General features: G+C 40.9%; 1 protein-coding gene across 1 annotated transcript in view; it reads left to right on the plus strand.

The window, feature by feature from the left end:
- shank1 (SH3 and multiple ankyrin repeat domains 1) overlaps positions 1-23,890 on the plus strand; it is a 99,630-nt gene that overhangs the window by 16,823 nt on the left and 58,917 nt on the right. Inside the window, exon 2 of the mRNA XM_013909076.1 lies at positions 11,879-12,439. Within this exon, the coding sequence (XP_013764530.1) occupies positions 11,930-12,439 (510 nt within the window). The 5' untranslated portion in view covers positions 11,879-11,929. The remainder of the gene's footprint in view (positions 1-11,878; positions 12,440-23,890) is intronic.

Genomic DNA, 23,890 nt, shown 5'->3' on the forward strand with positions numbered 1-23,890 from the left:
GAGAGCCACAAGAGAAAGAGAAACCTTATTAAATCAGTGTTGCTAATTATGAATTTACTGACTTGAATAAGGCTGCTTCCAGCTAACCTTTATTAAATTGAAATTGCAAGTCTCTAATGCATGGGTTTGACTGTAAAATACTTTAAAATTCACTCTGCTGAAAGGCTAGATTTGGTAGGCTGTAGCCTGTAACACAATTTTGATGCACAGGGAATTAAACCACAGGGTCACTTTTACCCCTCAGCATAAGCCCACATGCTTATTTTTGCTTGTGTCTTTATGTACTTTTCATACACCCACTCACATCTTCACTATAAACCACTGTTGTATATAGATAGGAATCCCTCTTGGGGGGTGGTTTATTGCGTTTCTGCAACATGTCTACATTTTCTCCCCGGAATTGGATAGATGTCTTTGGGCTTTTTGTTATTGTGAAGGGTTTTCCATTTCTTGTAAGCATGCATGGGTTGGCTACTGTTAAGTAAAATGTGGTGTTTTTGGTTTATGGTACAAGAGTTTTTCAAGTAAAATCAAAGAAAAAAGGAGGTTAACAGTACATTATGAACTTTCAAAATGTTTTGCATGAAAAAAGCACTATCTGCATTTATAAAGAGAGAAGTGAGAAGACTGGATGTAAGATGTGGGAACTACAACATTTTTGCAACTGACCCTGTTGCATATGTATTTCTGGGATTTTCTTTATCAATATTCAACACAAACTGATCTAATATCATTTAGAAAGTGCAAATTACTGCTAGTTGAACCAATATTTAATGCCGAAAAACATGTCTTATTTTTTGTGCTTGATACTGAAATGAACCAACTGCGCCTGCGTTTAGAAAGCAGCACCACTTTTTGTAAATCACCCGTAAAACTATTTACCATTAAATAAATCTGACCCACAGACTCGCAAAGCTTCCAGCTCTGAGGGGAAGTTTGTGATGAGGTGCCTTAAACTGCCAATCTTTGTGACACTATCTGCAGAATTACTTCTTACTTCTGTGAGTCTTGTTCTGTGACCTCAATAAACTCTTTCCTGCTGACTTTATTATTGCTTCTAACGCTAGTTTCAAGTCAGTAGGAGTACAGGAGGAGGAAAATATGAAGTTCATTTAGTAAATTTTGGGCATTACTGGCATCAGAAAGACGGATAGACCAGATTAGTCTCATGATCTAACAACTTGTCAGTCACAAAGTATTTCACAGTCAGATGGCAACAGTGAGAAATTCTCACTGTAGAAACTCACTAACCACAAGATGAGGGAGGGGTTATGTCCATCCTTTATATACAGTTGATGACAACAGATGACAACGATTGCTAAAAGGAATAAATATCGTACCTGCTTCATGCTTGTTTGAGCCAGAGTGGGCACCACTGTGTCTGAACATGGCCTCACAGAGCAGAGCCATTAGCCACTGTTAACAGGAACTCTAGCATGGCTGCCAGTGTTCCTGTTAGCATGTTGAGTGTAGTTATGGTGGGATGGCGAGTGGAGGCTGCACAGAAGGGAGATTCTGGGACACCAAATGTGCTGGTGTTCTTTTCAGAGGTGTCCCGAGCCTAATTCTGTGACATTTCCATGATGAGAACACCAGTGATGCTGTTGCACACTCCACCCTTTTTCTTTTAAACTTGAACCAGGTTCCTCCGTCGGCGCTCACCCTAGTTTGATAGCACAGGGGATGGTTACATCAGAATGTGCGTAATACACGTGGCTTCATTCTCCTTTGTGCGAGCACCCTTGGGTCACTACAGTTTAGAGGTGTTTTACCTGACTTACATATCTTTGTGCCGAGAGATGACAACATGTGCGTGCGACTGTAGTTTTATTTATGTGCATCTTTATGGGGCCTGTATGTGTATACGAGACCCTGCTGCACACACAGACGGGCTGTACCACAGATTTGTGTCCATTTGTGTGTATCAGAGCGCCACTTTGTGTGTAGATGTCAAACAAGGAGGGAGGGAAATTGGCCGTTCCAGTTTAGTGGCAGGAAATTGGGGCGATCTGTTCTTTGGAAGTTTCCCAGTGAAATTTCCTGGGGACCAAGACACTGAAAATATCTATCTATATGCACACTATGTCCTACATAAAAGAGAGTGCACCACAGAGAGAAGGGAGAAGGAGAAAGGGAGAGCGTGTGAAGATATATGTGTGTTTGTGAGAGATAAAAAAGAAAGGGAGGGAGGTTAGATGTCACTGTGCTGGTGGGATGTCAGTCTTTTGATGGCATCACACAGACTGCAGATAGACTGAAGCTTAGTAGAACGAGGTCAAGACTCTGGCAAGTCACCCAGGAAAGTTACCTCATTTCCCTCTCACTTCTGTCACACGAAAACGTCTCAAGCAGAACTGGAAATGCTGCCTCATAACCCCATTTTTCCCTGCTCATTGCCCTCAGCCTTCAGTAGAAAGTTAAAGTGTGGCACAGATGTGTGATTGTGTATTTAAGAAAAGTTTCGTATAGATTACACTTATTCCATGTAGCCGTGTGCTCAAATCCACCTTTCCCGTGCCAGACACAGATTTGTCAGACATACCACTTTGTTCTGTGAGCTTTGTGTCTTTCAAAAGCAGATGTTAATGGCTCATCTCGCTTGTTCCCTATCCATGAATATCTTACCAATTCATTTCTGACAAGTGTGATACTACTCAGAGCTGCCAGCCACCTGTTTCATTTGCTGATTTGAGCTCAAGTACATATTGAGTAAATACACCCCTGGAATTCAAATTCTGCTACAGGTAATTACAAAGCAGCAATGCAGAAACATTTTAGCGCTGCCAAAAAGAAAAAAACAAACAAACAGCTAATGCTCCTGTGGGCTTACTTTCTGTTATTTGTCCACCACATAGACTGATCCAGCCTAAATAACAAGAGCTCAGCCAGCACAGCATCATATTCTAATATTTTATTTCAATCATGACAAGTGTGGTTAGAGGAAGCAGCTGCAGGACCTCCCCATAGAGAACAGAGCAACAATGTATGACATCAGACATGATTGGGTCAGACACAGCATGAAAGGAGAAACTGGGTGGAGGTGGGCTCAAAACAGCTTTTAGATGCGTAGCATCGATGGGCAAACTGCTCATATAGCATGTCCTTTATGAGATTTGCAAAGAAGACGTATAGAAGGGTGTCAGCTGAGCCGTCGTGGATATCTGCTGGTTCTTCTTGAATTATGTAACACTGCAATGGCTTTTCACATGTGCAGCACAGTATTTCTGCAGAGACAGGGTATGTTGCTGGCAGCGGTTTGTGCTTGCGTGTATATGTGCACATATATGCAGTAGCAGAAGAGACAAGTACTGTACTTAAGTAGAATTTTCAGGTATCTGTACTTACTGAGTACAGATGCAGAACTGGAAATTTAAAGCTTACATGTAAGTCCTCAAGTTTTTAAATCAGATATTGGGTTTGTACACGTGAAATTATTGTGATTTATTTCCCTACACTGACCCATTACAACCAATTTTAGGGTTTCCCCACCTCCTGAATCCCACTTTAACCCCTGACTGTAACTGTACACATTTTCATGTAGGCAACAGAAAATAGAGAGGTTGTTTACTTTCCTTCTTTTCTTCACATTCGAGCTGAGTATAATTAGAATGAAAAAGTTAAACAAACGTTTGTATTACATTTATAAATAATAAAATTATGTATATTGTAACAACTAATAACTGAATAATATTCAGCTGTTTCACCAGTCAGTTCTTCATCCCATGGAAGAACTGTCCTTCTACAGTTCTGTAGCCTCAGTGAGGTCAGCAGAGCAGCATATGAACCAGTTCTCCACCTGCCGGTGTGGTGAGAGTAGTCCTCCATGTCGAAGTGCATCTCAAATCAGAACAAGAACTACGGATGTCTGTTCAACAGCGGGATGAGAGACTCTTGGAAGAGCAGATGAATGAGACATTATCCCGTTCAGCCTTCCCGCCGGGAAACACGATAGAGAAAAAATGAAGCAAGAGAATTTGAAAAAGCGTAATGCGCTTGTTGTTGTTATATATCTGGGTGACCCACCCAAGAAAAAAGTCTATGTGTGCAAACACATCGACTCCCCGATGGTAACAAGTTATTAGCGCTCAGTTTAATTATGGAACAACAGACCTGCTTGATTATGGCAAAAATCATGGATATAATTCTTTTTGTTGGCATTAAGATAACAATTATTAGTGAAAAAATAATGAGCTTGTTAAACTTTAAAAAAATAGACCCTTGTCTTTTTAATTGAGTAGATTTGCTTGAACTGAAAATATAACCTGTTGTGGAGTGACTGTGGCTCTATGTTGGGGCAAATAAAATAAGGTAAATGATGTGCTTCAAGGTAAAATGAGAGCATTAATGCAAAATAGAAGGTGGGTAGAACATTTGATCTTAACTGTGTTGTTTTAATAATCATCGGAAACCAAAACTGTAATTGAAATGACATTATTTGATTAGACGGTTGAGGCGAACATTTCGATTGGAGCGCACATAACAGAAAATGGTACGTTTTTTTTTCACATACATGTTTAACAGATCACCTAAAGAGCAAAAGCCAAAACGTTGTTCCGCATGCTGTGTAAGACTTTCTCTAGATTATTAAAGTGCAGAAATATCATTACTGCATGCACAGCACAGTTGCATATCGTCACGTAAAAACGAGACTGACGCAGACTGTGTTTGCATAACACACTGCTGTGTCTGAACTAAGAGACTCAATGACAAACACTTTTGAGAGCGACACTGCCAACAGAGCAGATAAATATGAAAGCTGTCAGATCTTCTCAGGAGTACAAATGAATCTCCAGCAAATGTGTGAAGGCAGGGGCACGCGAGCTCGACACTGCCAGCAGCAGAACAAATAAAGTTTTCAGTTTGCCAATGTCCATTAACTCATTGTGCACGCCTCGTACTCGTACGCTTATTGATCCAAGTGCATTCTTGGATAAAAGGAGGGTGTTTAAAGTAGCAGTTTGGCATTTAATGCAATAACTTTGCTCAATTTAATGCCAAGAGTTAGATAAGAGGATTAATCATCCTGTCATGTCTTTATGATGAAATGAAGCTACTGCCAAAAGCTAGCTAATTTAGCTTAAAGTCCTTCCCTAGCTTAACAAAGTATGCCTACCACCATCTTTTATACAGAAGCTCCCCTAAATCTGCCAAGCAGTATGTCTAAAAAAAATCACAAATTACCATTTATGTCCACACAGAAAGTTTAAATGCAGCAAAGTTGTGAGATTTATGTTGTTGGGAGGAAGCTGTGACTTGTTGACATCTTGCTCATGAGGTAGCTTGGCTCAGAAAGCTAATGGCTAGCTCTTCCTGTTAAACGTCAAGTGACCGCAGCTGAATATTTCTCTCCACCTCTCCTGCAAATTTTCATAGTTTTCTCATGGACTGCTCCACTGAGGTGGCAAAGATTTTAATTTTCCACTTCTAATTACTGCATTGCACTGTTGTGCAGTGAAGCATGGCTAATAGACCTATAGAGCATCAAGATTTACTGCTGCAGAGGCCTTGCAGGAGATATCTGATGCCCAAAGTAATCAATGTTTCAAAATGTCTGTCACAAAAAACACAAGTAGATCCTTCAATAAAAACAAAATCTATACTGGGCTCATAAATGGTGATTTTAGTTTCTAAAATAACTTGGTTGCTTGATCGTTCCTGTAAAATCAGTATTCCTGACCAGCCTACAGTTTTCCCCTCCCAGGGGTTCAAATGTGTTTTCTTGCAGAGTGATGGTGGCTCAGAGATATGCACAAACTGCTGAGAGGAAACATGGCTGTCACACAAATCAAAACGCTGCTTTTCCTGCTGTTTAGTTTTGTTTTGCATACTGTTTGTTAAAACCTTTTTAGGCCAAAAACCTTCACACAGAAAAATGACCCAGTATAGGCAGTATTTGACACCCTGTGAGTGAGAACCATGTGGACCTCCTCGGCAGGGCGAGTCTTCCTGATATCGAGTGATCCTTAATCCATAATCAGCACTGTTCTTGGTGACTCGCTTCTCCCCGCTTCCAGTGTTTGTGCTCAGCTAAGATAACCAGCTGCAGGCTTAATTTTAAATTTACTGGACAGACATGAAAGCCTCTTCAATCTTCTGATCTTCCTCTGCAACAAGGAAGAAAACACATTGTTTCGAAAATACATGTTGCAGTAAGAAACACACTGACGCAATGACGCAACATATCGCAGAACGTCACATGTTAGCAGGTTTTAACAGCACGACCCTCAGCATTGGGCGTAAGGGATAAAAAGCATTACGTTTTTTGTATTTAATCTGATCGACTTAGTCGCTGTTCCCACGTTTTCCTTGCTTCCCTCGTGTGGCTAATGTCAGCCTGATTGCTCAATGAGGTGAAGGTCAGCAGGGTTAATGCAGTTTTAGGTTGCAGGACTGACTAAAGTGTTAATGATATGACCTGAAACTAAAACAGCTCTCCAAGGAGAATGGCGAGAGATGGAGATTTTCTGTAGTCAGATACAAAAGCTGAGGAGACGATTATCACTTGTTGGAATTAGGCAGTATCTAATCGCATCATCGCCCTCTTCCTCATCACTGAGATAGACACACATAAGTGCGCACACACAGAGCATTCATTAAGAAGATCTTTTATGTGTGAGTCATGGCTTTTCTCTTGGGAGCTGATTATCACTTTCCCTCTCATAATTTTCCCTCTGACCTGTTCCGGCGTAATTGACGATGAGTGATTCTTTCAAAAGTTTGGATCACGCTTTTTTAGCTGCTACTCCATCCTTTGGGATCATGCTAGTATCTAGCTTAAAAATATATGAATAAATAGCTAAGAATGTGTGACAAATGGCTCTGTCACGCCAGCCACTTTCAGATTATTATTTCAGACGGCAGATGATCGCTGTGCAGTGTGGGAGGATTTTACTCCACAGCTTCAAGGTACGAGTCCGTTAAAAACCTGCAAAGCAACCTGCTCTGCCTGCTTTAACAAGCTCCTCACCGTAAAATAAATTTCATCATGGCTTTCACTGGAGTGTTTTAGCATCTCATGAGTGTTTTAGTGGTGTTTCAGAGCCTTCTCCAACCTGACAGAATTGAATTATGCATAAAGGTGTTCTCCTTTCAAGTTTTTGGTGTGAAAATGTGGGAAAAGGCCAAATCTAAAAACAGCGTTGACTCTGGGAATTGGCAGCTTTAATAATAATAAAAAAATTGGCAGTAGATTCATGGTTCAACCTGACCTTCCTCCTCGCTGTCTTCTTTTCCTCTCTTCTCTCCACCATCGGCTCTGTGAGTTCACACCTTCTGGTTTCACAGACACCTCTCACATTCGACTCCCATCCTCACTCTCCTCCTTCAGAGTTCATTTGTTCCATCACAATATCTCCACAGCTTTTTTTATATCCTTCCTCTCTTTTCTCTCACTCTTCTTCAGTCATCATCATCCATGTGTGCCATTTTCTTGTTGTATTTTCTGCAACGTGCTGCTCTCGCCTCACAGATACCACATTGCCTCTAAGGGTGGCTGTGTGTGTTCTGTTTGTTAATCATAGTTTAGCAAACAGAGCAGAAGTTCAGTTTAAAGTTAGCCTGATTCAGAGTTCAGTTTAAATAAGACTGACTGGCCAGCTGATTAAATTATTTAAAGACTAACACTTAATCTACCATGAGAGGATAAACTGTCTGGACTGTAACTGTTTCTCCAGCGCATTCAGCTGGACAACATTTATTTGATTCTTCTTTCATTGGTTTGGTGATTCCTTCGGTTACGAGCAGATGTGGCTATAGCAACCACTTGCTAACTGACCACCAAGCAATAGCAAAAGTTGAAAATATGTTGAACATATGTGCCACAAACTGGAAATGGAGTCTTTCTGATCTATCTGTTGATAGATCTGTTCAAATATTTTACTTGAAAGCGAAACAAATGACTTCCCTGTCAGGCTTAGTTGTAATTTATGATTATTTTGCGAGCATATGCACAGTGTCGGAAACAAAAGTCTAGTTTTCTTTTCTACGATGTGTACAGTAAGCATTTTTGCAGTACAAAATATTCACAAACACGAGCAGGTGACTAAAATTGAAGTCGCGGTGACCCTTTGAGTTGCTTTTATGGATTGGCAGGATTTAAATTTGCACTTTTCTCTCTGTCTCCTGTTCCTTCATTCCTATCTCTCACACCTCACTGCTTCCCTGTACATATTTGCTTAATCAGCAGTATGCAAAATTATGGATTGTTCACTTCCATTTATTATCATATCTTCTGGAGGTACTTACTGTATCTCTGATTGGTCAGCTTTCTGATGAAACTTCAGAAGGCGGCCTGTTCTCTTTCCTTCTCTCTCTTTGCCCTTGTGTCTTTTTTGTTTGTCAGTTTCCTTTAAAAGAAAATTGCTTCCAATCCTGCTTCTCCATCTCAGCCATCGTCTCTGTATGCTTAGTCAGATTACTGATGTTTCTATAGAGGCCTCATGAATTTGTTGACATTTATGGGAGTTTTAACCTTTTCCTGAAATTTTAAAATGCAATATTTGCAAGTTAATACTTTATATATTTACTTGACTCAAGTGCACTTAGGCACTTCTCTATCCACTACATTTATCTTATGCTTGTGTTTACTGTTTGCTGCAGTAGAAAAAAGATTTTGTTTTGATTTGTTGTTTGCTTATAAAGTCCACAATCTATGTATCAAATAGTGACTGTATACCCGGTCTGCATTATTTTAATTTAAGCTACTCTTGTGTCCAAAAATAAGAAATAATGCAAAGTAAAACAACAAAATTCTTCTTGCATGTGACCCTCAAATCTTTGTTAGTTAAAAAAAAAAACTGAATCAAGAAGAAAGAACAAATTAAGCAAAAAATAACCAGAATTTCGTTTCTTTAAATGCTTGGTCTTGAAACCATATCTTTTCATCATAAATGATAGAGTACAATACAGCAGCCCTTGTAATCTTTGACCCTTTCTCCTCTACACTACAAAGCTAATGGTCTCACATCAAGAAGGTCCTGGGTTCACCTCCATCAGCCAGCTGGGGACCTTCTGTGTTTGCATGCTCTCTGTGTATGTTTGGGTTCTCTCCGGGTACTCCTATTCCTCCCACTTAAAGAATAGAATAGGAAAGAAGAGTCTTTTATTATGATTGTACATGTACAATGAAATTATGGGTGCTCCATGCCAAGTGTGCAGGAGTAAAATATAAATAGTAAGAGAGCAGGAATCAATAGCAAACAGAAGAGATGTATACAATCCAGAGGAATATACACAAAAAAAGAGAAAGGTGATTATGCTTTGCCACATGAATAGCCCTGTCATCCACTCCTGTCTTCGCTGTTTCATTTCCGTGTAGATTTGTTTTATTCGACCCTTTTGTTTCTCTTCGAGCTGGACAGATGGTAGTTTTAACTCTCGCTCCCACGAGGAAAGCCAAAGCCTCAACGTTACAAGTCTGACACATTTTTTCAATCACAACACGACTCCGAGTCCCCCTGAGTCTCTCGGCAGCCTCGTGACACATGCACATAGACACACACACACACACACACACACACACACACACACCACATAAGTCCATTTAAATTGTAAATGTCCCTTATTATATGGGCTTTACATTCATTCAAGTCAAATCAAAACCAACTTAATACTTGATGCTGCATACTTTTTTAGATCAGCTGTGAGAAAGGCATTTACATCTGCATGTAAAGATTTGCAAAATGACTGGTAATTAGAGCTACTTGAGGAAATTTGTGTAATTGCTTACAAATGGGATGATAAATGAGATGTTTCCTTGCTTTCTCCTGCATCTCTCTCTGGCATCTCTCTCCGTTGACTCGTCTATCCTCGCGTGTAAACCCGAGCGGTGTCTTCCTCGCCGTTTGTTATTCAGCTGTTTGGGTCTGTGTGGAGCTGTCCAGAATGTAGTGGTGCTGAAAATCCTGAAAACAGTGCACAGAGCCAAGCGGAGTCCTTCAGGGACAGATCTGTTATCTTGCTCACTGGCGCTCTGAAGTGGCTTCTCAGCTCTCTCAGGGGTGATGGCAAGAGCACGAGTGTATGGTTTTTCTGTTATATGAAGTGCTATAGTCCTTTATAAGTGTCTGCACTGCAGATGTGCATCGACACATTGTCTGCTATGTATGGTTAGATTTGGCTGTGTTGGTTTATTGATGATTATTACAGGGAAGGATAAAACGTATGAAATAAAAATAAACAGCCATGCAGCTGGTATGAACATCCCACAGTTTTTTTTTCTTTATTCTCTCCTTGAAATAAGGGAACACAGTGAGCCTCGGCACAGAACAAGCAGCCAGTCTGTCCCTGATGATTCAGTAGAGGCAGAAAACGCCACACAGAACATGGTCCTGTCCAAAAAAGCTCCATCAAAATTGTGAGAACTCACCAATGGAAAAGTCTATCCTAGATATTTCCCCCAGTTTTGAGGCACTGATTGACCAAAAACTGTCATTTAGTTTAATCCTGCCTAAAAGAAAGTGTAAGAACAATATTTGTATAGCCTGAGACAAAGGTTTTGGCAGTAAAAACTAATTTTTGTGTTTCATTAACTTTTTCACTTCTGGTTTTATTCAGATTGCTTTCAACATGTTTCTACAATATACTGACTTTAATTTGCAGATAAATCAAACTTATGCAAAGAGTATTTACGGTGTTATCATTAGTGATAGTTCAAGCTTCTGGGTCAAATCCTGAGATGCCTTTGAGCAAGCTGATCTCAATTTGTTGGTTTGCAGCCTGTCCACCTGCTTTTTTGAGGCTTGACTGTAGATTCTCAATTGGATTAAGATCTGGGAATATTCTTGGCCATGGATCCAAAGTATTAAATTTAGTAAACTCCAAGCCATTCAGTTATCACTTTTGCCATTTAACATCATTACAGGAAAAAATGCACAGTTGGCACAAAATTGCTCCAGGATCACTGGAAGAAGTTGGTACAGATATTTTTACTGTAGGAGGATTTTTGTATCAAAAGTTTGAAACAATCTCTTTGAAATGTGCTGAAAGAAGTCTTAGGGAATTTCGTAGGCCTAACAGGTTCTGCACACCTGAGCAAAGTAGCAATAATAAAAGTGATTTACACGTACATATGTGTTGTATTTGTAATTGAATAAAAACCATGACAGAAAAACCCCCGCTGGGAAACACTAGGAAGTAGACTGGAGCAGGATAAATGACTATCTTGCAAAGAATGAAGGAAACAGAGGAGGTGAACACTTGAGGGTGTGAAGCTAACCAAGGCAGGAAGTAAAAGAGTAGAAAGTTCAGTATAAAACACAACAACCAAAACAAAATAGGGAGCGACTATGAGTGATTCAGACATACAGAGGGATAAACAGACCAGAACAGAAAAAACATGGGGGGGAAAGCAAACACTCAGAAACACGAGGAAGGAAATATCAAAGAAAAAACAGGAACTAAAACTCAGGCTACCTGCAGCAGCCTTTATCTGCTGATCTTCGAGGGTTTCACCAGGTTCACTTGGGGACCAGCTGATCTCTGACTGTGTCCACCTTGTATATGTAGTACAAGTTGTCTCAGTGGTAACTCCTTAAGAGTCTATGTCAGTACAGAAGCACTTAGTGGTACAGTTCTATTTATCAGAGTCAAATACCAGCATGTAATGGAGACGGAAAGCTTCCAAAAGTTCACACTTGTATTGAGTTTAATGTCTATCGAGAGTCGGGGAGCTGAAAATTAACATCACAAGTGGCTTCAATTATAGATGAGGTGTGAATAGTATGTCATCATGTGTTCAGGGTTAGAAGTACTGCATGTCTGTTACCATAGCGACCACATTATTTTAGAGTGATGCTGTGTAGATGCTCTACTTAAAAACTTTTTCTTCTGCAGTTTGTTCCTGATCATGTCCTCTCCTCCTTTCTTTTTCACCTTGCAGTGTATCTCTGGGAATGATGGTGTTGCCACTTTTGCCGCCCTCTCTGTCGCCATGACGATGCCATTTAGCCCCCTGTCCAGCGACGAGGAGCAACAAAGGATGCTGGGAAACAGTCGACATCTCTATCCTGGGGCAGAGGACGAGGAAGAGGAGGAGGAAGAGGAGGAAGAGGAAATGGAGGAAGATGAACGCGATGATGAAGGGGAAGAGGAGGAGAATGGCGAGCTAGAGGGGGAGGAGGAAGACGACGAGGAGGAGATGGTGGAGGAGGTCAGGCGTGGAGGCCTCTCACGGGGCGGTAGAGGCGAGGGACACAGGCAGTCAGGTAAAATGGCCGGACGTCCCACAGGGGACAGGCAGGTCCGACCGGGGAATCCTGGAAACCCCTATTCGTCTAACCCCGGACCCACACACCAACAGCAGGCCAATCAGATACAGCAGCAGCAGCAGCAGCAGCAGCAGAGGAGGCTGAAGGAACACAGCGCCAGCTCGTTGCCATCTGAGGACGCCCACATTGCCATGATGGTGTTTCGCATTGGCATCCCAGACATAAAGCAAACGGTGAGTGCTGTCTGCACACAGCAACAATCACTGACAAGTTTATAAACAGCCTGAAGTCCACCTGCTGTTCCAACAGTTTCAACACCCAAGAATCAAGATTCATTCAGTTATGAATCATGCAACACAAGGTTTCTTTTTTAAATATAATATCAGAAAATGAAAAATAATAACTGTCTTAATATTGTGTGTATGGAGAAAAACATCTTTAGTTTTAGTCTTTTTCAGTTTGATCATAACCATCATGGGGAGGCTTTGGGATGTGTACGTAATACTTACATGTTAGCACTCTATATGTTCTGAACAGCTTAAATGCTCCTAACACACACATTAAAAAAACTAAAGCGGAATAGTTTTAAACAATAAAAACAATTCCATCTAAGGAAACAACTAAAGCTGAACTGAATCCAAAGATCCAAATCAAAAAGTTGTTAGATGTGTTTTTTGTCCTGTCTCCCTCTCCTGTGATGGAGATGGCTGCCCTGACCTGAGCCTGGTACTGCCAGAGGTTTCTTCCTGTTAAAAGGAGGTTTTTCCTTCCCACTGTCGCCAAGTGCTTGGTCATACTGGGTCATCTGATAGTTGGGGTTTTCTCTGAATTAATGGTGGATCTTTACCTTACAATATTAAACGCTTTGATGTGACTGTTGTTGTGATTTTGCGCTATATAATTAAAATTGAATTGAATTGTACTGATGAGGATTGTCAGTGTTCTGGGGAGTTTATTCACCTGCTGCAGAAGCTTCTGGTACCAGTTTATGATGTTTCCAGTTGCATATAATCATACTTACTCTGTCCAATTGCTGTTTGGTCAGATGCCTCCTATTTGGTAACTTTATGCATAAAGTGTCTTTTGACATCTTTGACATCATGATGCACTTATTTAGTTTTACAGACCTACAAAGTCTGCATTTGGAGGGTGACAGCTAGTTTACACTTATTGTTTCCCTCACGAGCGGCAGCATGAAAAGTGCCATTATAACTGCCGGTACAGTTTGATATCATTTATTTATGCTGCTGGGTTGAAGACACAATGACACAAGTGGGCAATTTTATTGACATATTACTACAGGAACTCAGAGATTCTTAAATTATACAGTATGGCCTTAGATAAAACATGCTGCAACAGCTTGAGAAGATGAGAATTTTTAGAGAAAACCTTGACAAAAAACTCCATGATCACTTTGCATCTTGCCACGACTGCTTGTGCTGATATTCCAGCACAACAACTACAGCGAGTCCAACCTGGAGTCTTCAGTTCAGGTTAGATTTCCAACGTAAACAGCACAGTTTTGCCTAAATCTTCCCAGTTTTTGGACGTGACAGCCTACTAACTAATCACTACACTCTTACACTCCTTAACACACCACAACTCCATGCTTTAATGAAGAACTTGAACACAACTGATCCACGAAAGCTGCACTGAAAACCTGCAAGATTTTACATTCTTTAAATGAGAATCAGTGTGGCATGATTTAGAAAACATAAGCAGACAACTGAAGAAAAAAAAAATCACCAATTTGGTGCCTGCTTTTATAAAAGAGCTGTAAAAAACGCAGCTGCTTTCAGTGACCAGAGACATAGATAGTACAGTTGAGCGAAAGATCTGTGAAGAAATAAAAATTTTCAAGGTGTGAAAACAAGGAAGCCTTCGTGACACCTTCAAAGAAATACACGTCGCCTCAGGTTTACTGTGGAACATCTATGCCTCTGTACTGACTCCTTGGTGTTAGGTAGGAGGGAGCCGTGTTCAGCATTGTTGCCCTGGGGCCAGTCGTTTCTTAATCCGTCCACGAATGTATGACAGTACATGCGGCCAGTTCAGTCTAAATGGACAATGTGCAGTGTGGGAGAGTATAATTCTCTCTTTCTTTCTTACTGTCTCACTGCATCCACAGTGAACAACCGAGAGAAGCGCAAACACTTTCAGCAAAGTGGCTCTCTGAGGGAGAGAGAAAGAGAGGGACTTTCAAGGTGACCCAACTCCCGAGAAAAGACGAAGAGAGCGAGAGGCAGAGCCAAAATGCACACAAAAGCAATTAGGATGAGAGTATGTGGACAAGAATTAGATTTTGCAAAGCAGGAAAGGATTCAGCCAAACTGAGTGAAGCTAAAGTGGAGATAGGAGTTACGGGGGGGCCCTAGCTTAATGTTGCCAAAAAGATTTTAAATGGTGCAATAAAGCATGGTGTGAAAAGCCCTTTTTGGTGTGACTGGTTTTAAGAGGGCTGTCCAGAATCACGATAGACCAATCTGCCATCGCTCTGCATTTCCCCGGATGCGGTCTTACATCACATCAGTGCAACACAAGTGTGTCTAAATTGGCTTTACGGGTTGGAGATGGAGCTGCCTCCGTGTACAGTACTTTACTTTAACCACTCACAAAAATCAGGCAGAAATCGGTGCCAGGCATTTTTCAGCCTTTTCCCCCCACTTGAATCTCAGTGATGAGCGATCTGTTAAAATTAAACTCACTGATAATTGAGGAAATCATTGTGGATGCATCTTTGCTCATGTCCAGATTAAAGTCGCTAACGGTGCGATCGTGGTTCAAGAGTTGGGAGTTCGCCTTATAGTAGGAAGGTTGCTGGTTCGAGCCCCGGCTTGGACAGTCTCGATCGTTGTGTCCTTGGGCAAGACGCTTCACCCGTTGCCTACTGGTGGTGGTCAGAGGGCCCGGTGGCGCCAGTGTCCGGCAGCCTGGCCTCTGTCAGTGCGCCCCAGGGTGGCTGTGGCTACAATGTAGCTTTCCATCACCTGTGTGTGGATGACTGGTTGTGTAAAGCGCTTTGGGGTCCTTAGCGACTAGAAAAGCGCTATACAAATACAGGCCAATTACCATTTACTATCTGTCCCCGTTTCTTTATTCGGTTATGTGATCTTGGCCTCTGTCATGTATTTATTGGTTGCTTTATACACCAACAGCAAGAATATGACTCCAAACGTGTGGATGGCTGTCCATATTTTGTATTTACCATCCCAGAGCACTATAAATGCTTCGCTCATGCCTTCTTCCTCCCTCTTGCTGCTGTGTGATTTATTATTGATCTGTGCATGGGTGTTTTCAGCTGTGTTTTTGCTGTGTGTATCTGTGTGCATGCATGTGTTTGTGTCTGCGTGATTTGGTGTTTTTTAAATTAGACCGTAAATAATTCACTTCTCCCTGTTTATTCTAACAACAGAATCAAAGTTTTACTGTAAAAATATGAATAAATGAAAAGGGTTTTGGGGGAAGATGCTCATTTATGCTTGGGGGCAAAACCTCAGAAATTTACTAGACAGTTCCATAAAGACAGAAAATGGCACTGATGCAAAAAGAGAGAGGGGTAAAAAGATGGAGACAGAGTAGATGAAAGTACAAAGAAGATAGAGGTAAAGGTAAATGGGGGGAAATGGGAGTAGATCAAAGTGGAATGAAGCTGTGAGATAGGTAGATGTAGGAGTTAGAGAGGGATTGAGATTGATAAAGTGAAGCAGACAGAAGTAAATAAAGGTGAAATGAAAATAGCTCTACAGAAAGGAGGTGGTTGCAGGTTCATGTTGACCTTTAGCTAACATTATGCCATTTTTTATGTTGATTTTTCTGTATCTTTACATCTGAACATTTAAGATTCACTTCAATCTGAAATAACTTGTTACTGCAGCCACCTTAAAAACTGTGATTGCAATACTAAAAAGTATTAGCATTAGCATCGCATTAATCAGCTACACTTTAAGTGGAGCTCTTCTGCTTTTCTTTATGTTCCATCACATATGCTGCTCCATTAGTGGATGCCCATATTAAACCTGCCCAGAATATCAATCAGATCGCAGCATGTGCAGGGAATTCATATGAGCCGAAAACCCTGGCTTCGGTCTGATCTAAACACTCAGTTTCTCTACTCTTGGCTCTGCATGATGTCATTGAGAGTGTACATTTATAATATAGCTGAGACAATCCAACAGCTCCGGGTGTGAGCACAGAAGCGGCACCTGTTATACGTCTCTGTAGGTTCTCCTCCATTAGAAATCAACTTGACTTTTCCTTAGATTCATGAAGAAGTTTCATGACTCATCCAAAAGGCTTCAGGGTGGGTCTTCAACTCTCAGGTACTCCAAGAGGTTAAATACCCAAGATTCCCCATCATTGTCTAGCACTGAAGAAGCTTCACAATCCCAACGTCTTCATAATCCCCCAAAGAAGTCGAGTTACATTCGGCTCCAGCACTTAAACCCCCCACCTGCTGTTCTGACACTCTGTTTGTGAGAGGTAGCCAATCAGAAGGAAGCTAAAACAGGCTGTTTCAAACAGAGGATGACGTGACGGGTTCCACCAAAGCTCATTTAAGCTAAATACGGAGCAATTTGAAGTCCAAGTACAAGAATAAGAAGCTGGAAATGAGCATAAAGATTTGCTTTTAATGTGTAACATTTCTCAGTTTTTTAAAAAAAAATGTCTTTACCAAGGAGAGAGCTGAGGTAGAGGAATGCAATCAGTGACAGTTTTTTCTCTCTTTTGTGAAACTAGGTGGGCAAGTAGGAAATGAGCAAATCAGGAATCAAATATAATCAAATAATATTTGACATGGATCAAAAACACTGAGATAGGCGGGTACTATCGGAGAACTCCTCCACAGAAGAACTTTCAAATATTCTTTTGAGAAAAACAACAAAAATGAAGCCTGTTTGAGTTCAGTCTTTTAATAGGAAAGATTTTTATGCCTCTTCATGTCACAGCGGGACTGAACGGACTCACGCGCAGGCTCTAGGTCTTGAAAGCACAAGAGTCTTTATTATGACACACCAGGTGATTATTTACAAAAGTGAGGGGAAAGCCGGGCTCCGGGGGTCCACACACGAACGGGAAAGACGCCGATAGTCACACACACACACTCCGTCCACTCCTCACGCTCCTCTTCACACTCCAATCACTCGGGTAACACAGGGGTTGGTCCAGGGAATCTGTACACAGAGACACGAAGGGATTGTAAGGCAAATCGCTGTGAAAACACTCTAGAAGTAATTGAGCTGGGGTTACACTGACGAGGGTCGGCAACGGTCCAGCGACGAGAAACACAGAGCTGCCATCTTATAAAGGAGCTGGAACACTCATGATGAGCCGCAGGTGCGTGATTGCGACCCACTGCGTGGGCCAAGGGCAGCAGGAGCCCACAGGTGAGCTCCGCCCAGGCAGAGGGAGAAGGGAAAGGGGGAAGGGAGAGAGCAGGAACAAAAAAGAATATAAAAACATATGTAGCCATACTGAGCTGACCGGGTAGGCACAGGGACCCTGACACTTCAGATCTTTTCTTTTTGTGCGGGTGGTGCAAAGGATTACACAAAATAAATAATAAATAATTATATGTCTTTAAAGCAATTAGATGCTGAATTGCTTTTGCAATCTGTGTAATTTGCTTTCTTAAATTACACAGACCTAAAAACAATTCTAAAAGGCTTGTAATCACATTCATTAACTTGTTTTGAAATATTTGTCTAAGTGTGCACTCTTTTAATGTCTTCTTCGGTTATTTAAAGCCCCTTTGATCTCTTCCATTTTTTGTGCTCTATTTCTGAGCTGATTCTAAAGATAAACTCACACTTGCAGATAAACATTAACATAAGAAAGAGCTGAAACATAACCTCATCGACTTCCTGCCGAGGTGTACTGACTGAGTGCATATTGTCTTACTCCTCAAGGTCATGAGCGTTAGAACCCAGCGGCATCTCTCTGACATTTACTGTGTCATACTCTTGCACTCTTCCTGTCCTGTCTCAGCCTCCTTGGGTCATTGTTTAACTCCCTTTCTCAATCTCAGACTGTACTTTCAGAATGAAAACATCTGAAGTCCGCAGTTATCCCTCTTGGTCAATCTCTTACTCTTTATCCTCCTCCACCTCCTCTGTCCTGTTCTACACTTCGGCTAATTCCTCCTAAATAAGCCCTAATTGCGTTTTAATTGTATTATAATGAATCAAGGGACTGACCGTAGTATGCAAATGGAAAGGTTATGAATTGAGGGAGGAGGATATGGAGTGATGGAAGAGCATCTACATGCAGTAATGCACAGGACACAGATAAATACACACAGACACTGGTAATTATTTTGCCTTTTTTTTCTCTTTTTTTTGCAGAAAACCAGCTCTAATATTTAATGTGCACTAATCAGTGGTGTGCATCTAGGAAATGATGCATTAGATGCAGTTTAAATACAAATTGACCTACACCAATTGACTCTGACATGGCAATTTATATTATGATTTCATTGGAGCTGTTGCACAGCAGATTATATTTGTACAGTAGACAGGAAAAAATCAGCATGATCTTAAAATCTATTCTGGATCATAAGGAAATTTCTCAGTGTATCCACAAATACAAGCTATTGATGACATGAAGTATGCAGTAAAAGTTTGGACTGGCGGCTGTTCTGAATGTCTTACGTTTCGCTTTCTTTACGAGTGCTGAGATGCTGTGCATTTTTAGCACTCTTATAAGCACACTGTAATCCACATTGTGGGACATAAATAGAAACGGGCACGTTATCTAGATGCATGGCTCTTATTGGATTTGCTTTGGTGTTTTCTAAGTTCTCTGAGCTGAGTTGACCAGGACATCATTTTATATTCCTTTCAGCTGGTTAGTGGACAAACTCAGTATTTTACAACCTTTTACAACCTGGGTTTGCCACTTATCTGTACTCTAATTTTAATAACTGTACAGCACTCTGCTTTGGTAACCATTGTCCATGATGTAAATATGTAAAAATTGTGTTTTTGTTCTGTGTCCTGTTCTGTTTGTATATTTGTTGTTGCTGCTGATACAACCAAATTCCCCCCTTGTGGGACAATTAAAGGATTCTTCTATTCTATTCTATTTACTGAGGCGACAGATCAAGGAACTTGAACACTGTATTACCATAAATGTCTATGCAATATGACTTCTTTTACAATCCCCCCTGTTTGCTAGGTTTATCACATGTCTGCATAGGCTTCACTTTTTCGATCCATCTTCTACATCCATTTTCCACAGAGAGTCTCTTTGGTAGCTGTGGGTTGTAGCTGCAGTCACAGAATACTGTTACAGCAGTCACAGTAACAGTCTTGTGGCAGCTTTTTTTTAAGTAGTTACAACTTTTAAGCTATTAATTTGTGTCTCTGGATATGAATTTTCCATTTTTTCCATCACCTTGAACATGATTTTTCATCTGACCGATCTCCTGTCTACGGATTTGTGTTCATGTGCATTGGAGGCTGGATGGGGTCAGCAGTGTTAAGAGTGATTGCACCAGCGGGGACGGATTTTTAGACTTTAATTGCATTATTAACTGTCATTAGAAGCTCGGTTAGGGTCAGACAAAGATCATTGTTTGGCTGGAGAAAATTGTTGCTACTTATCTAAAAGCTCTGTTTTCTTGGTTGCCAGGGATTCCACTGAAGACTCTTGCGAATATGCATGCTGCAGATATGAAACACATTTTCCACTGAAATACATCAGGCTTAAAGTTGAGCTCTGTCATTACACAAAATGGGGCAATTTGTATCCACGAGTATCACCAAAACGATTCCTATCCATCACACAGTCTTAGGATGTTTCACACCTGCTGTGTTTAGTCCATTTAAATTGAACTTGTGTTCGTTTTCCTCCTTGGCACCTGTGAACACAGTAATCGCACCAAGACCCTTTGGAGTAGGTGGTCTCGGTACGGTTCCAAATTAACTCCAGAGCGGTTCGTTTATGATGTGAAAGTGATCAGACCCCAATCCGAACCAACTTCCAGGTGTACGTTACAAGTTTGAGCTAAAAAACAAAACATTTAGCCACGTATGCTTTGTATTTTAAATGGTGGGCGGTACTATAGATGTGCAAAGGTCTGTACGGGTGAGCAACTAGCTGTGACATGAACAGAAATCTCAGTGTTGTGTAATAGTCCAGAACACAGCACCTTCTTCCTGCATTTACTTCTGTTGCCTTTGCTACTTTGCTACATCACATGTGGCATCTGTGAAAATCAGAGGATATATCCTTTCTCCCCACACAGTGGCATTTACCTTTGAGGCATTAAAACTCCCTTAATAGAGCTGCACAATCCTGCTGGGGAGATCTCTCACAAGTCACTATCAATCGAGACTGCACCGCTGGTGCACTGATACTTACAAAGAGAGCAGGAGATGTAGCAGCTTATTATATTTATCAAGAGGGGATTTGAAGCATTGATCTATGTAGACAAAAATATTGGCTTTAGCAGGTAGTGGTTATAGGTTAAGAAGAAGGAAAAGACAGTTCAGGGTGTTATGTAAAATAATATTTTTCACTGTCACAGTCATTTCACATTTTATTCACTAAAGGTCGAAGCTATGTCTGCTATGTCAAATCCAGCTGCTTAAAGTGTTTTCAGATGTCTTCGGTATTTGAAGGAGTCAAAGTTGTGACCTGAGTCAGGTTAAAATGCCGTCTTTGAAATGCTCTTATTTGTAATCTAGTCCACTTTTTTTTTTTTCAAAGGTAGGTTCTGACCTACAAATTACCAGCTCAGAGATCACAGTGACACTCTAATGGTGAATTCCTTTTGGAAGTACTCTTTTATATATTGTGTATTTACTACAGATCTGTTTATAATCATCTGGATTTTGTTGGCCAGCTGGAAACTTTGCATCTATTATTTTGGTTGCTAAAAAGTGTAAACTAATAACTTGCTTTGTGGTTCTTAAGCCAATGTAAAGTGAAAAAACATACAAGGGTCAGACGCTTTTTTTTAGGCTTGTCAATGTTTCACATCCGTGCTGTAAGTGTAACAACCAAAGAGCAAAAATATGGACGCATTATTGTAAGGATTGAGGTTTTTAACCCAATTATTTAAAATGCTTAAGCTTTATAACATTACACTATAGCACGATTTGTGTGCTTTCAGACCTTGATTCATTAAACTTTATTGAGACTCTGTAGTGCATTGACGTAGACGCCACATTTTGGAATGTAGCTGAGCTGAAGTCTTTTTGCTGGTCAAATAAATACGTTCACTTTTATTCTGTTTCATTTTAATATCTCCAGTTTCTGACAACAGTCGTCTGATGGCACTTTAAATGGTCAGATGAGGAATCCACAATATTAAAGAAAGACTCTTAGAAATATCAGCTCTAATAAGGCGACGGAGCTTTTAACAGAGCCAGGCTCAGGGATGGGCCTGGTTTAAGGGATGAGGGCAAATAAATAAAAGAGGAAAAATAATCAGAATGACATCACAAACAACAAACACACAAAAACACAAAGTGCAAGAGAAAGTAGACAAATATTGCATGCAGCAGTGGCGTATAACTGCAAGGGGGTGTAAAGGGGGGAGTTGAGGAGAAGTGCTCGAGTGCATGGAGTGATGGGAAGTCCAGCTTCCTGAACCAGCATTAAGGGATCCTTCGGGGTCAGATGAATCTAAGCGTCACTGAAAAATGAAAATTTGAAGTGGTTTTCTGTCTCCTGAACCTAAACTGGGAGCTGGATCTACAGGACAGGGGTCCGAAAGCTGAAGGCTCTGCCTCCTATTCTACTTTTAAACTGTAGGAACCACATGTAAGCCTGCAGCCTGAGAATGAAGAGCTCTGTTAGGACAATATGGAACTATTAGATCTTTAAGATATAATGGGGCCTGTTCACTTAAGACTGTATGTGAGGAGAAGGGTTTTAAATGCAATTCTGGATTTAACAGGAAGGCAGTGAAGATAATTCAGTAAAGGGGACATATTGGCTTTTAGAACAATCACATGAGCAGTTAAAGGACATGTCCTGATAACAGAAATGACTCCAGATTTTCTCATATTGCAATAAAGAGTAAGTATCTGATTACACACTATGTTTTTGAAATAAAAGTGCACATCATAATCAAGTGTATGAAGTAGCATAAACATCTGATCCTACCTTATCATCAACTGGTAGCACACATAAAAGCTGCTGGTACATTAACTCACTCGTGTGCACAGAGACACTTAGATCTGTGTATCACGAGTTGTTCATACCATGCGGTCACAGCGGGAGGTGAAGGCAGTCGTATCTGCAGGTTTATTAGATTGTCAGACTCGTGCACGCCAAGTCAAGTTGGCATTTGCCCGCTGAGTGCATTAAACAGCATGAAACAGATGAGTTTTTCTACGCTGTTTGACTTGAGCTGAATTCTTTCAAACCCTGAAGTGAAAGCTGCAGCCCTCGTGCAAGATTTGGCCTCGCAAACGAACTTCCGCACTATTATCTTCCAGTGCCTTGTTAAGATATGTGAACTAGTCAGACTACAAGGCATAGAGTCCGACATGCTACAGCACTTTAGGGTTTGCATGTTAATGAAAGATGAGTCCCAGAGGTGAACAGAAGTACTGAGATAATAGAGAGGGAAGTATGACAGGAGGAGAGGAGGCAGGGCAGTATACATGTGAGAGAGATGGAAAGTTGATGAAGACAATGGAGGAAGAAAGGACGGGGAAGATAAGGGATGACAGGAATGCTTTAAAATGAATTCATTGTTCTCATCTTCTGTAGAGAAAACGTCTGGTTGGAGTGCATTACAGGGAGAGAGTAGTTAAATGACGACATGCCAGGCACACAGGCACACACTCGCATATGTGTGTGTGTGTCTGTGTGTGGTGGGGGGGTTATTTCCCCATAGATCTCATTAAAGGCTTCTAGTCCCCCTGCAATTGGCCTGCAGGAAAAGGCCAGAGGGGGCAGTGATAAAGAGAGCTAGAGACAGAAAGTGGAGTGGGAGAGCGAGCACAGTCTCTTATTTCTGCATAGATAAGTGACAGAGCTGTTATAGGAAGATGGAGAGAGCGAGGGGGGGGGGAGGAGAAGGAGGAAGGAGAATAAGATAGGCAGGGGAAGATAAAGAGCAGCATGGACAGAGTGAGTGGGCGTGTGTGAGTGGGAAAGTGTGATCACAGCTTTAGGAGGTAAGACAGAATTTTCGGTCTGCATAATGATAAAGCCACAAGAGGAACAGAAGGGCTTAAAGATGCATAAAGATTTTAATGTAAAACTAAGAATCATATGGAAGTTTTAAGTGCTGGAAAAGCTGTGAGACTGAGTGCGTGTATGTTGGAGCGTTCTTGGAGCTGGAGTATGAAAATCAGCATCCTGTGGAGTATGAACACCTCATTCGCTGTTATGTTGCTCGCACCAAAAAAAAGAGACAACAGAGTCTGACTTTCAATTTTTTTTATATTACTGATGAACAGATGGAGAAGCCATATCCAGCAGAGAAGCAAATGCAGAGTTCAGAAAAGTAAATCTCAGATTTTGATGAGTCAAAACTCACTACCATGAAAAACTGCAGAAATCTGACTATGCTTGCTATCATGTTAATCTAGATAAACCTGTATTCAGAGATGAAAAGCATGTAAATGCTTCAAGCAGGCTTTGGTTTCATGCACTTAAACAGTCTATGTGTAGCATAAAGGGAGATTGTATATGCAATTGCCTATTGTCTGACATATATTTTC

Source organism: Pundamilia nyererei, unplaced genomic scaffold (assembly GCF_000239375.1).
Source record: "Pundamilia nyererei isolate P.nyererei 1_Seehausen unplaced genomic scaffold, PunNye1.0 scaffold00018, whole genome shotgun sequence".
Lineage (NCBI taxonomy): Eukaryota > Metazoa > Chordata > Actinopteri > Cichliformes > Cichlidae > Pundamilia > Pundamilia nyererei.